Raw genomic sequence first — 15,187 nt, forward strand, 5'->3', positions numbered from 1 at the left:
CAAACTCTGAATGCTATTGTCACTTTTTGCCTTTTTTTGTAAAAGCAGAACTCTTCAGATTTATTTCAGTTAGTGAAAACAAGTACTAATGTAGGTCTTTCATAAAAGCCAAGTGGTGTAATGAGAACTTGCAAAATGCAGGGCACACCTGCATCTCCTAGCTGCTCTGTTGAGAATTGATCAGGGAGAGTGAAGCATGGATAAGGGCAAGAAGATCAGTTAGGAGGTTTCTGTGGTAAATCAAAGTAAGAAATGATAGTGACTTATATCAAGGTATCAGCAGTGGATGTGAGGAGAAGGGGTTGCATTCTGGCTATATTCTAAAGGTAAAGTCAACAGAAATTCTTACTGGATTTGATGGAAGGTGTACAAGAAAGAGTCTGGGATGGCTTCAAGGCTTTTGACCTAAGAGAGGACATGACTTCTCTCAACTCCGACAGGTAAGGCAAAGGATAGAACAGCCCTGAGTTCAATTTTGTTCATGAATTCAGTTTGACATGTTAAGTCTGAGAGATATCTATTAAACATCCAAGTGGAGCTGTTGGAAAGGCAATTGGATATATATGAGTCTACAATTAAGAGAAGTTAGAAGAAGCAGAGACATAAATTTGGGAGTTACCAGCATACAGATCATATGTAAAGCCATGAGGCTGTTTGAGATCACCAGAGAGTGAATAAATAACCAGAAAAAAGAAAAGGCCCAAGGTCAAAGATGAGAAATCAGCAAAGATGACCAAGAAGGAACCAACAGGGAGGTCAAACTCTCCATTCTCAGTTGTCTCTGGTTATTTCCAGATCTGGAAATTCCATTTATAATTTTTATTATGGTTTTCTGTTCCACCTCTTATCTACAGAAATAATCGTATTGTTTTTGCATACAGCCATGTGTTTTCAATGTTTACCAATTTTTTAGTAGGAGATAATGTAAGTGCATAAAAAAAATGCAGAGCTTAACAAATTATTATAAAATGAACATTCACTACCAGCAACCCCAGAAATTCCTTGTGTATCCTTTCTGGATCATAACTCCCTGTCTCTGCCCACTCTACTTCCCCCACCTTGGTAATAACACTATCCTGCCCTTTATGAGGATCATTTCCTTATTATTCTTTATGATTTTACCACTTTATGTTCCCAACCCAAATCAAAAAATTAACGTTTACCTTGTTTTGTACCTTCTATGAATAGACCCATAGAATATGTATATGTTTTCCTTCACTCAATATTCTTTGTAAGATTAAACAGTGTTATATGTTGCCCTTTAAATAAATATACACACACAAATATAGTCATCCATCATTGTTTTGTTTGATGGAGAGAAAAGGGATCAAAACATGCCTTTTTGGCTAATGTACATTGTGTTTGACAAATGCTGTCAGAGTACTTCAACCTTGTGTAGAACAGAGTCTCATCTCTCCCTCTGTGCTTCTAGAGTCAAGCACAGTATCATGCCTAGATGCTACAAAGGAACTGAGTTTGAATTTAGAAGATTTATAATCTAATCTTGGTAATGTTAAAAACTGGTTATGTCCCTTAAGAGAGTCTTTCTATGCTTTAAGTTCCCATCTATAAAATGGAGATAATGGCAACCCCAACTATATTTGAGAGAGAGAGAGAGAGAGAGAGAGAGAGAGGAAGAGAGAGAGAGAGAGAGAGAGAGAGAGAGAATGAATGACAAAAGGATAGAAAGAAATGGAAACAGGGAATCAGGAAAAAAAAAAGGTGGGGTGGGGGGACTATACATCCAAAAACATTTACTGAATACATTAGTCTAGTCATGATATATTTTAACAATAAATGATAGTATACCACATACATTTTTTTCCTACCTTGCTTTTTTTACTTAATGTATCTTAGAAATCACTCAGAATCAGTAAATATAGACCTTACCTCATTTTTTGATGGTAATAGAATAACTGCATATCATTTTATTTTTTTTAAAAGGTCATTTTTGTTATATATATTATTGTTATTAATGTGTATAGTATTTCTATTATTTCCTCCTTTCTGTTTTTAACTGTAGTTTTCCCAAATCCTGTTAATTCTATCACCCCAAACATTCCAGCATATTTTTATAAAGTTTCCCTTCAGGTTAGTGAGTACACCCACAGCTGAAATCACTGTTCACACACTTCTACATGCTGTTTCCTTAGCCTGCAACTATATCATAAGCATTTCTCAGGTCATTAGGAATTCCTAAAAAGCACATAGTTAGCAGCAGTTGACTCCAAGAAATCAGGACTTTTATTCTGTATGCAATAATTCATAATAATAATTCAGCAATAATTTATACTGAATTTAATAATTCAGCAATAATCTATATTGAATTTAGCATACATATTTATATAACCTTTGTACTTTTTAAAAATCAAAGTTAAAATAATTTCTGAAAACCTATTTTAATAGTTGTATAATGTTCTATTATATGTATGATCATTTCACCATCCCCTAATGTTGCCCACTTATGTTGATTCAATCTAAAGAGGCTTCAGTAACTTTTTCCCCATTCTACCCGAAACACTGGCCTCATCACAGATAATTCATCTGGAAAAGCTAAAGGAATACAGAGAGAAAATGAAATTAGCAGGGTAAAAAAGCATACACACACAGGCACACCAGAGATATAGCTCAAGTATCATGAAGAAATAAAAAGTATTAAGATCATTCTATATAACTAATTAATAAAATTAAACCTGAAAATAAAATGGAAGTAAACTTCTCATATAGGAAAATAGACCATTACAGCATTTCTGGCTGTAATCCCATACCTTTTCCCAGTCAGTACTATATCTCATTCCTAATCTGTAATCCTCATAGGGTAGTATCCCCTAATACCCTCTTCAGGGTTGCAGTATCTACCTTAACACTGCCCACCATGGACACTACCCTGGAAATAAGATCAGTGGCTATGAGGCTGGAAAAATCAATAATATAAATACTAGGGTCAAACAGGAAACCGTGAGTTACAGTTATACTAGAATAGCTCCCTGCTGACTACACCTTCCACAGATAACTATAAACTATAGACAAAGATATAAGAAACATGTATTTCACATTATAGTCAAATTGTCAAAAGAGAATCTTGAAAGAAGCAAGAGAGAAGAAATGTGTCACGTACAAAGATCTTCAATAAAATTAATAGCTGTTTTCCTGTCAGAAACCATGGAGGCCAGAAGGCGGTGGGATGGCATAGAAATCTTAAAAGAAAAAAAAACTGTCAACCAAGAAGTCTATATTCAACCAGTACTATCCTTCAACTAGAAAAAGAAGAGCAAACTAAACCCAAAGCTAGCAGAAGGAAATAATAAAGATTAAAAAGGTAAATGAAATAGAAAATAGAAAAGTAGAGAAAATCGACAAAACTAAAAAGTGGTTCTTTAACAAGATCACCAAAATTGACAAACCTTTAGTTAGATTAAGGGAAAAAAAAGACTCAAATTACTAAATTGTTAAGTTTAAAGGGGGCCATACTACCCACTTTACAGAAATAAAAATTGTTAAGAGAATGCTGCATAAAATTTATGCCAATAGACTGAATAACCTAGATGAAATGGACAAATTCCTAGAAACACACAACTACCAAAACTGACTCAAAAAGAAAATCTAAATAGACCAATAATCAATAAGAAAATTGAAGCAGTAATCAAAAACTTCCCAACAAAGGAAAGCCCAGGATCAGATAGCTTCACTAGTGAAGTTTACCAAACATTTAAAGAAGAATTAACACCAACCCTTCCCAAAAACTAGAAGGAGGAAGGAACACTTGCTAACTCATTCACAAGGCCATCATTACTCTGATCCTGAAGCTAAATCAAGAGACTGCAAGAAAACTACAGAACAACATGCCTTTTGAATACAGATGCAAAAATCCTCAACAAAATACTAGTCAACTAAATTTAGCAGCGTATTGAAAGGACTTTAACTGTATACGATTACCACATGGAATTTATCCCAGGAATGCAAGGGTGGTTCAACATACGAAAATCAGCCAATACACAACATTAATAGGCTGAAGGAAAAAAAAAAAAACCACAATCATCTTAATTGATACAGACAAAACATCTGACAAAATCCAACATCCTTGCATGATAAAAACCATAAACTAGAAATAAAAGGAAACTTCTTCATCATATAAAGGCCATTGTTATAGATTGAATTGTGTTCACACATAAGATATGATCAGTCCTAATCCTCAGGACCTTAGAATGTGATCTTACTAGGAAAGAGAGTCTTTAGTGAATTAAGATGAGGTGATACTGGAAGTGGATGGGCCCTAATCCAATGACTGGTTAGTATCCTTATAAAAAAGAAAGCAGAGACACAGAGGGAGAATGCTACTGATAATGAAGGCATAAACAGAAGTGGTATGTCCAACCCAAAGAATGCCAAGGACTGCCAGCAACCAACAGAAGCTAAGAAAAACAAGGAATGGTCTTCCCCAGAGCCTCCAGAAAGAGAGGGCCCTACCAACACCTTGATTTTGGACTTGGAGTCCCTAGAACAGTGAAACAATAAATTTGTTGTTTTAGGACACCCAGTTTGTTGTACTTTGTTTTTGTTTTTTGGGTTTTTTTTTAAAAATTTCTTTTAATGTTTATTCATCCTTGGGAGACACAGAGTGAGTGGGGGAGGGGCAGAGAGAGAGGGAGACAGAATCCGAAGCAGGCTCTAGGCTCTGAGCTGTCAGCACAGAGCCCAACACGGTGCTCAAACCCACGAACCACGAGATCATGACCTGAGCTGAAGTTGGATGCTCAACCGACTGAGCCACCCAGGTACCTCTTGCGTGTTGTACTTTGTTACAACAGAGCTAGGAAACTAATACAGCTATATATAAAAAACACAAGCTTAACATCATACTCAATGGTGAAATGGGCTAACTTTCTCCTAAGTCATGAACGAGACAAGGATATCCATCCACTTTCTCCACTTTTATTTAACAAAGTACTTAAAGTTCTAGCCAAAGCAATTAGGCAATGAAAAGAAATATGGGACATTCATGGGGCATCTGGGTGGCTCAGTCAGTTGAGTGTCTGACTTCGGCTCGGGTCATGATCTCATGGTTTGTGGGTTCAGGCCCTGCGTTGGGCTCTGTGCTGACAGCTCAGAGCCTGGAGCCTGCTTCGAATTATGTGTCTCCCTCTCTCTCTTCCCCTCCCCCACTCACACTCTGTCGCTCGCTCACTCTCTCTCTCACAAATAAATAAACATTAAAAAATTTAAAAAAAATACAGGACATTCATATTGGAGAGGAAGAAGTAAAATTATCTCAAATGACATTATCTTATAGGTACAAAACCCTAAAGAATCCATCAAAAACTGTTAGAGCTAATAAATTTAGCAAAGTTGCAGAATACAAAATCAACACACAAAATCAACTGTATTCTATACACTAGCAACTGTGTATAGAATATTCTGTATTCTATATACTAGCAGGGAAAGTAAGGATATAATCCCATCAACAACAGCATCAAAAAGAATAAAATATTTAGGAATAAATTTAACCAAGGAGGTAAGAAACTCATACACTGAAAACTATAAAACAATACTGAAAGAAATTAAAGAAGACATACATAAATGGAAAGACATCTCCTTGTTCATGGATTGGAAGACTTAATATTGTTAAGATAACAATACTTACCCAAAATAATATACAGATTCAATGCAATCTCTATCAAAATCCCAACTGCATTTTTTTTTTACAGAAACAGAAAAACTCAACCTCAAATTCATATGGAATTGAAAGGGACCTAGAATAGCCAAAACAATCTTGAAAAAGAACGAAGTCGGAAGATTCACACCTGCTGATTTCAAAGCTTATTAAGAAGCTATGTTAATAGTTTAACATATTTTGAATATGGTAATGACATAAGGATAGACATGCAGACCAAGACAGTGCAATAGGAAGCCCAAAAATAAACCCTCACACCTATGATCTATGTCTTAATTCAGTAAATATCCCAAGACCATTCAATGGAGAAATGGTGTTGGGACCACAGTGCAGGGAAAATGTATTTTCACATGTACAACAATAAAGCTGGGACCTTAACTCACATCACATATAAAAGTTAACTCAAAATGGATCAAAGACCTAAATTTAAGAGTAAAAACAATAAACTCTTAGATGTAAACACTGGAGAAAATATGACATTGGATTTGGCAACAACTTCATGAATATGATAACAAAAGCATAGGCAACAAAAGAAAAAAATTGGACTTTATCAAAATTAACAACATTTGCACATCAAAGGATGATATTAAAAAAGCAAAACAACAACCTACAAAATGGGGAAAATATCTGATAATCATAGATCTGATAAGGGATTTTAAAAAAAAGCTCCAAGGGGGGTGCCTCGGTGGTTCAGTCGGTTAAGCAGCTGACTCTCGGTTTCGGCTCAGGTCATGATCTCATGGTTCATGAGTTTGAGTCTCACATCCGGCTTTACACTTAGCGTGGAACCTGCTTGAGATTCTCTCTGTCTCCCTCTCTCTGTGCCCCTTCCCCACTCACATTCTCTCTCAAAACAAATAAACATAAAAAAAAAAAAGAAATTCCTTTAAAAAAAAAAAAACTCCTAAAACTCAACAATAACAAAAACAATATTACTTCATGACTACTAGGGTGGCTATAAAAAATTAAAGATAGGGGCGCCTGGGTGGCGCAGTCGGTTAAGCGTCCGACATCAGCCAGGTCACGATCTCGCGGTCCATGGGTTCGAGCCCCGCCTCAGGCTCTGGGCTGATGGCTCGGAGCCTGGAGCCTGTTTCCGATTCTGTGTCTCCCTCTCTCTCTGCCCCTCCCCCGTTCATGCTCTGTCTCTCTCTGTCCCAAAAATAAATTAAAAAAAAAAAAGTTGAAAAAAAAATTTTTTTTTTTTTAAATTAAAGATAAAAAAAATAGTAACAAGTCTTAGAATGTGGAAAAACTGGAATCTTCATGCATTAATGGTAGGAATGTAAAATAGTTTTGCCAGCGTGGAAAACAGTTTGTCAGTTTCTTAAAAGGTTAAACATAGTACCATATGATCCAGCAATTCCACTCCTAGGTATATATCCAAAAGAAATGAAAGCAGAGACTTGAACAGTTATTTGCACACCAGGTTCATAAGCAGGATTATTCACAATGGCTGGAAACTGGAAAATGACCCAATGACATCAACAGATGAATGGATAAACAAAATGCCATATTCCCCTTCAAATGCAATATCATTCAGCCATAAAAAGTGACATTTTGATATATGCTACAACATGTATTTTCCTTGAAAACATTGTAATTAGTGAAGTAAGCCAAAGAACAATTATTATATGATTTCATTTATATAAGGTACTTAGAATAGGCAAATATTACAAGAATGAATTATGGGGGTAACATAGGTAAATATAAAATATATGATAACAATAAGAGATAAAAACAGAATGATATAAAACAGGGTTATTATATTTACATACTACATGACACGATATGAAGTTAAATAACTATGATTAAGAATGCATGCTGTAATCCTTAGAACAACTTCCTATGGGGGAAAAAAAAAGACAGTCATAGCAAAAAAGCCAGATGAGGAATCAAAATGGAATACTAAAAAATGTTTGACCCAGGGGTGCCTGGGTGACTCAGTCAGTTAAGTGTCCAACTTCGGCTCAGGTCATGATCTCACAGTTTGTGGGTTCGAGCCCCACATCAGGCTCTGTGCTGACAGCTCAGAGCCTGGAGTCTGCTTCAGATTCTGTGTGTGTGTCTCTCTCTCTGCCCTTCCCCTGCTCATGCTCTCTCTCAAAAATAGACATTAAAAAAAAAATGTTTGACCCAAAAGACAACCGTGAAAGAATTGCTGAGGAACAAAAAACAGATAAAGCAAATAGAAAACAAATAGCAAAAAAGTAAACATAAACCCAACCATACCAATAATTATAAGACATACAAATGGATTACACTCTCCAATTAAAAGGCAGAAATTGTCAGGCTGGATTTTTTACAAAGCCATACCCAACTATATATTATTATCTATAAGAGATGCACTTTAACTATAATATAGACACAAACAGATGGAAAATAAAAGGACAGAAAGAGATATATCCTGAAAATAACAAGTATATGAAAGCTGATAGGGATATACTAGAAAAAGTAGACTTTAAGACCAGGAGGATTACCAGATATAAAGAGGAACATTTCATATTGATAAAGGAAAAAATTACTATAAATATGTAAGCACTTAATAGAATTTCAATACACATAAAGCAAAAGCTAACAAAACTAAAAAGATAAATAGACAAACCTACAATTGTAAGTAGAGACTTTAAGATTCCTTCTAATTAACTGAAAGTACAGTCAAAAAAGAAAATTCAGTAAAGATATGGAATATCTGAATGACACTATGAATCACCTTGACCAAACTGATACTTGGAGAGGACTACACCAACAACTACAAGGGCACTATCCCAACAACTTTACTAGTCTTTGTCAGTGCACAAGTTTACTAAGATAAGGCAGGTTAACTAGGTCATAAGTCAATAAATTTCAAAACACTGTAACCTTAATGAATATGTTCACTGACTACAGTGAATTAGAAGATATACTAGAAGTAATATATCTAGAGAAGCCTCAAATATTTAGAAATTGAAGAACATATGGCCAAAGAAGAAATCACAAGGGAAATTAGAAAATATTTAAAACTGAATCATGAAAATAACAGTATAACAAAATTTGTAGGATGCACCTATAGCAGTGCTTAGAAGGAAATTTATAGCTTTAAGTGCTTATATTAGAAAATAAAGTTTTGGGGGCACCTGGATGGCTCAGTCAGTTAAGCATCCGACCTCGGCTCAGGTGATGATCTCGCAGTTCACCCACTTCAGGTGAGCGGCAGCCCTGCTTTGGGGGAACTTGAGCCCCACTTCGGGGCTCCGCACTCTCTCTGCCTCTCTGTCTGTCCCTCACTCACTCGTGCTCTCTCCCTCTCTCAAAATAAATAAATGAATGAATGAATAAATAACTGTAAAAAAAAAAAAGTTTTAAAGCCAGTGAACAAAATTCACCTCAAGCTAGTAAAAGAAGAGCAAATTAAATTGAAAGCAAAAATAAAAATAAAAAGGAAATAATAAAGAGCAGTAATAATAACACAATAGAAAATAAACACTAGAAAAAACCCACTTACTGTTATGTTCGATAAAGGACTCAGGCAAGTTATTACTGCACTGAGGATTCACTATGAATTTAGTAGAATGGACTAATGCCACCATAACATGGACTAATCAACATAGACTAAAGCTTCTGTAAGTTATTTGACGTTCAAATAACCTGTGTTTCAAAAGAATGTGCATAAGAAACCCAGTTAGATATATTTTCTTAGGCCACCAATGACCCAAATACTGCAATGTATAAACTCCCCTGAAGACTTGCACCTTCATAAAAATTCCTAGCACCTTTTATATATTATATAATAACTTAGGGCAAATTAAGCCAATCCAAATGTAACTTAAAAAAATCAAAAACAGTTCTAGGAAAAGAACTAGGAAAAAACAGATCTAGGAAAATAACTAGGTTACTCTTCAGAATTTTGTTCTATCACATATATAAGATAAAAGAAATATTATTAAGCTTTATGATCCAGAAACTGTGTGGTTAAGACTAGTAGTGGTCTTGGGCGTCTGGGTAGCTCAGTTGCTTGGGCATCTGATTCTTGATTTCGGCTCAAGTCATGATCTCATGGTTTGGGAGTTTGAGCCCCGAGTCAGGCTCTGCAGTGATAGAGGATTCTCTCTCTACCCCTCCCCAGCTCATGGCATTTTCTCTCTCTCTCTCTCTCAAAATAAATTTTAAAAATAAATAAAATAAACTTAAAAAAAAAAAAAAGACTACCAGTGGTCTCATAATTACATTAGTTCCTTCTTCCTCAGAAAACTCTCAAATGTTAGTCGGGCACACCTGACCAAATAACTAGCTTTCTTCACCTCCACTACAGCGTTGTGACCTGCAGCTGCCTTGCCAGTAGGATGAAAGTAGAAGCAGTGTGTACTTCTTCTAGGAAGTAGCCTTAAAAACAGGAAACTGCTTTCTGTTTCTATTCTTCCTTCTTGTTTGCTAGAATATTGTTGTGATGACTGATACTGGAGTAAGCCAACTTCTACAGATAGCAAAGCATCAAAACAGAAGAACCCTAACCCCTAATGACTGTGGAGTTGACATAATATCCTTGGCACTGCCTATACATGACAGAAAAATAAATTTCTATCTGAAGCCTTTGCTATTTTGTTATTTTTTATCACCTGCAGTCAAACCTTATCCTAGTTAATACTAACTGAAAAAAAATTATGCCCTTAACCAATAAGAAAGTGATTTACAAATGAGAGAAGAATTTGTATCACTCCAAAGTCTCAAAAAGGTTGTGTAAGATATTAAAACAGCTAAAGATTGTCAGGTGAATTTCAGAAAATCTAATGTAATTATAACATTGCATACTTGCTGGGCTAACCAACAAAAATATACTAACCTGTGATGTTCTGGTATATTCCTCATATAGCCTGTCATACTCCTTACTCTTTTCCTGATACTGAGAGTGGTACTCTTGGAGTTTTTTACCTACTGCATCAATGTTATCTTCTTTTACCAATTGATCCTATACAGTTAAAAAAAAGGAAATAAAGAATGTTAAGAATTCTGAAACATGAATTTTTCCACACCTATTTATTTTTAAATTGCATTTCTACTATAAGTTTAAGTCACTGTATTAATATCAAGCATCCAAAAGCACTAAATTCTTTTGTTAACACTATTATAAGCCTTTAGATTATATCAAAATAGTTAATATTTTAAAAATTAAGAAATGAAGTATAAATAGGAAACAGAAGTATTTTTATATAAAGTTAGTAAATACATGCAACCAGCTATTAAGGAATAGTAGCCACAGAATAAGTTCCAAAAATATCTTACATCTTAAGTAGGAAATTTAAAATGACTACATTTCTTTTTTTTTTTTTCTTTTTTTAAACTGATAAGCCTGGTAAATTAAAATGAAATGATGTTAAAAATGACTTGTTGAATAACTATCAAGAACTAATCATACCTGTTGGTATCTGGACACTGGGTACATGAGCTTCACATCAAGTTTGGGATTGTACTGAGCAAGAGATTCATGATGATAGTGGTTAATGAGCTCCACCACAGAATTAAATGTCAGAGGATCAGAAAAGCCGTATTTACCATCTCGATGATAGATCTTTATTAACTTATTATTGCCTCCCTTCCTGTGAACAAAACAACAACTGTAGATTTTTTTTCCAAAAATTCTATCAAAGTACTATTTTCATATGTGTTTCCATATAATTATGTGTGTAAAAGTACATACAATATCTTATCATTTTAACAACTATTTCTTTTGTCTATAAAATATCTTGGTTACTAAAGGTCAATATACCTGACCAGAAAAATAACTAAAACAAAAGTAAATTATATCTTTTGTTTATTTTCTGAATGAATTTTTAAATTTAAATTCGATTAATATTTTTTCAGGAAGAACAGAGATAATCTCTTTAGGACCTAAAGATATGTGATTGTGTGTCTTTGGAGGGAAGCAGAAGCCATTTCTGTATGAAGGGGGATGATAAACATTGGTCACACAGAAATCACCAACACATTCAAGGTTTTATTGTGAATGCCCAAACATAATTAAGCTCCTTGAATGATTTATAACTGAGTAATTTAATCTAGTACCTTGCATTATTTTGTCTTTTATATTTGCTTATAATTCTTGGAAGTGACTATTTATTTAAACCATCACAATAAGTAAATGATTCAATTGTCATTCAACTGTTTTATAAGGTATAGCTTTTGAAGAATCGTTTATATTAGAATGGGGTAATTTGACTCTTTTGTTTACTGAGTCATATCCAATGTTTCCTTAAAGATAATATATAACCAAAGCTTAAAATGGCAGTGTTTTCCAAGTCCCACACAGTATAATCAAACCACAGCAGGTTGATTCATTCTATCAAGCAAAACACTGCACCATTCCCACTCAACTCTTCTTATAATACATGCGGACTTAATGGGGGGAAAATATGTCTCTACATCTCTTTCTGCCATGCTATTACACATAATAAACGAGACACTGGGATTTGTCAATGCCTCATTGACAAATGAAAGGTCAAACACAATAGGTTGAATCTATGGATTGATTTAATAATGCTTATAGAAAGTCAAGATTTCGATGGATGAAGAACTATTCCTACAAAATATGTATCGGAAGGACCACCTAATCTTATGTAGTTACTATAGGTGTGTATACCCACACATATGTTCACAATAAATACAACCTGGTCTCTCTAGAGAAAAGTAAAAAAGGCACTCATTCGTTCAAAATTTTTGAATATCTGCTATATGCCAGGAACTGTACGAGGTACAGTGCATATAATGATGAACAAGCCAGACTTCCAATTTAGGAGCATGAGGAACGTATTTCTATCTTTAAGTTTATAAAGAAGATAAAGAATTTCTCATTAAGATAGAATATAACAACAAACAGCTAGATATATCAAATGGTAATACATCCTATGGAAAAAAATAAAGCAGAGTAAAGGCAAGAGATAGTTCTGGGGGTGCAGGGATTTCTTTTTTATATATATTGCACAAAGAAAACTGCTCTATTCAGGTGACATTTAAGCAGAGTCCTAAATGAAGTGAGGGAATTAACACAGCAGGTATATAAGGGTCCAAGCAGAGGGAACAGCAAGTGCAAAGCCCCTGAGGTAGAAGCATGTTTGGCATGTTCAAGGAACAGCAAGGAGGCCAATGACACTGGGGCTGAATGAGCAAAAGGGAGAATACTAGTAGGAGAGAAGTAAGAGATGTAAAAGGAGCTCATATCATGTAACAACCTGTAAGCCATCTTAAGGGTATTGACTTTTACTGAAAAAGATGGGAAAACACAAGAGGATTCTGAGCCGAATGATACCATCTCTCATGTATTTTAAAAGGCTCACTCTAGCTGCTGGGGTGAGAAGAAACCATTCAAAATGAGCAGGTGTAGAAGTAGAAAGATCAGTTGGGAGACTATTAAAATAATCTAAGCAAGAGAGATGGCATCCATCCTGAACAAAGCCGATAATAGTGAGAAATGGTGGGATGCTGAATATATTTTGAAGAGAGAGCCTACCAGACATGCTGATGGCATAGACATAGATGGGTAGAAGAGAGAGAAACAACATAAAGATGATTTCAAGTTTTTTATCTTAAGCAATTAGAAGAATGGAATTGTTATTTATCGAAATGAAGAAGGCTGTATAAAAAGAACATGTTTAAAGGGGAAAAATATTTTGCTTTTAGACATGTTAAGATTGAGATGCCTAATGAATGTACAAGAGTAGACAATCCAGCAACCTATTTGAAGAATCTAAAGTTCAGGAGAAAGGTCTGGGCTAGAGTTATAGAATCAAGAGCTGTCAGTCTACAGATGTTATTTGAAATGAGTACAGTCAAACAAGAGAAGAGGTCCAAGGTCTAAGTCCTGGGGTTCACCAATGGTTAGTAGTTAGGAAGATGAGGAAGAACCAGCAAAAGAAACCAAGAGAGAGCAATTAATAAATTAAAAGGAGGACTAAGAACATGATATATATATATCATGTGATATATATCATATATATGTGATATATATCATATGATATATATATTATATATATATCATATATATTATTTTGAAAGAGACAGGGTGAGTGGGGGAGGGGCAGAGAGAGAGAGAGAGAGAGAGAGAGAGAGAGAATCTCAAGCAGACCCCACACTGTCCATAAACAAGATCATGAGCAAGCCAAAACCAAAAGTCAGACCTTAACAGACTGAGCTACTCAGGCGCCCCAGCACGGTACATTTTTAAGAAAGCATTTCAACCCAGAGAAAATAATCAACCAGGTAAATGATCACAGGTTTTGATAAAGAAGGGATCATTAAGTGATCTGGACAAAATGGTTTCCATGGGATGCTAAGGTGAAAGCCCGACTAGAATGGACTAAAGAGAATGAAATAAGAAGGAAAAGAAATGCCAATAGACAACTGTCTTGAGGAGTACTGCTGTAAACAGGGAGCAGAGAAATAGGGAAGTATTTGGAAAGGGATATGTCAAGGGAATTTTCCTTCTTTATTATTCTTAAATGGGAGATAGTATCACATATTTATATGCTGATGAGAATGGCTCAGTAGAGAGATAAAACTGATGATCACCAAGAGGACTAACAAGATAATTCCTAATGTATGTCCTTGAGAAGAATAGAGGGATGGGATGGGATTTGGACCACAAGTAGTGAGATGGATCTTGGACAAAACTTGAACAGTCATCCACTGGAACAGGAGAAAGGGTATTCACATTCAGATGCAAATATGTTGATAGCTGTGGCAACAGGACCAATGGGGAGTTAGGTATCTTGCGACAACTTCAATGTTACCAGTGAAACAGGAAGCAATTTCCTTAGGTAGAAAGGGGAAAATGAGTTGTTCAAAGAAAAAAAAAAAAAGAAAGAATATGTGAAATTGTCATCTTGGGGGGCACCTGAGTGGCTCAGTCGGTTAAGAATCGGACTTCGGCTCAGGTCATGATTTCACGGTTCATGAGTTCGAGCCCTGCTTTGGGTGAGCAAGAGCCCCACTCTGGGTGAGCTTGAGCTCCACTTTGGGTGAGCTCCGCTTCAGGTATGCCCCATTTTTCTCTCCCTCCCCCTCTCTCACTTTTGCCCTCTCTCTCTCTCTCTCAAAAAAAAAAAAAAGAGAGAAATTGTCATCTAGGAAAGTGAGAGAGCAAACAGATTGCAGAGATGCAGAAATTCAGCTAAGCAGTACTAAACACCCATGTAAGATTAATAGTCATGAATTTTAAGTGAAGCCAGTGAGCACAGTGTATTTTTCTTCACATTCAGCTACTTAGGTATAGGCAAGGAATAGATAAAGAGTTGAATTTAACAAGTGTAGGAATACAGTTAGGGAACTACAACGGAGGGGAAAAAGGAGCAAGTTTATTGAGGATATATTCATGAGGCTAATTTTAATAATAGACCATGGACTCTAAGCAGAGAGGGAAGAAAGTGAGGACATGAAGGAACTAAATAATGGTCAATTTTTAATTATATGTCTCTCTCCCTCACTATACCCTTCTTAAACAGAAGAATTATGCTATCCCTTCTTGTATTCTACCACCTGGCCTAATGC

General features: G+C 35.4%; 1 protein-coding gene across 1 annotated transcript in view; it reads right to left on the reverse strand.

Annotated features, from left to right (window-relative positions):
• PIK3R3 (phosphoinositide-3-kinase regulatory subunit 3) overlaps window positions 1–15,187 on the reverse strand; it is a 132,506-nt gene that overhangs the window by 20,357 nt on the left and 96,962 nt on the right. The window contains exons 4-5 of the mRNA XM_043574855.1: window positions 11,064–11,244; window positions 10,491–10,616 (exon numbers count right to left, since the gene is read on the reverse strand). Coding sequence (XP_043430790.1) covers window positions 10,491–10,616; window positions 11,064–11,244 — 307 coding nt within the window. The remainder of the gene's footprint in view (window positions 1–10,490; window positions 10,617–11,063; window positions 11,245–15,187) is intronic.

The sequence above is a fragment of the Prionailurus bengalensis genome, chromosome C1 (genome assembly GCF_016509475.1).
Source record: "Prionailurus bengalensis isolate Pbe53 chromosome C1, Fcat_Pben_1.1_paternal_pri, whole genome shotgun sequence".
Classification (NCBI taxonomy): Eukaryota; Metazoa; Chordata; class Mammalia; order Carnivora; family Felidae; genus Prionailurus; species Prionailurus bengalensis.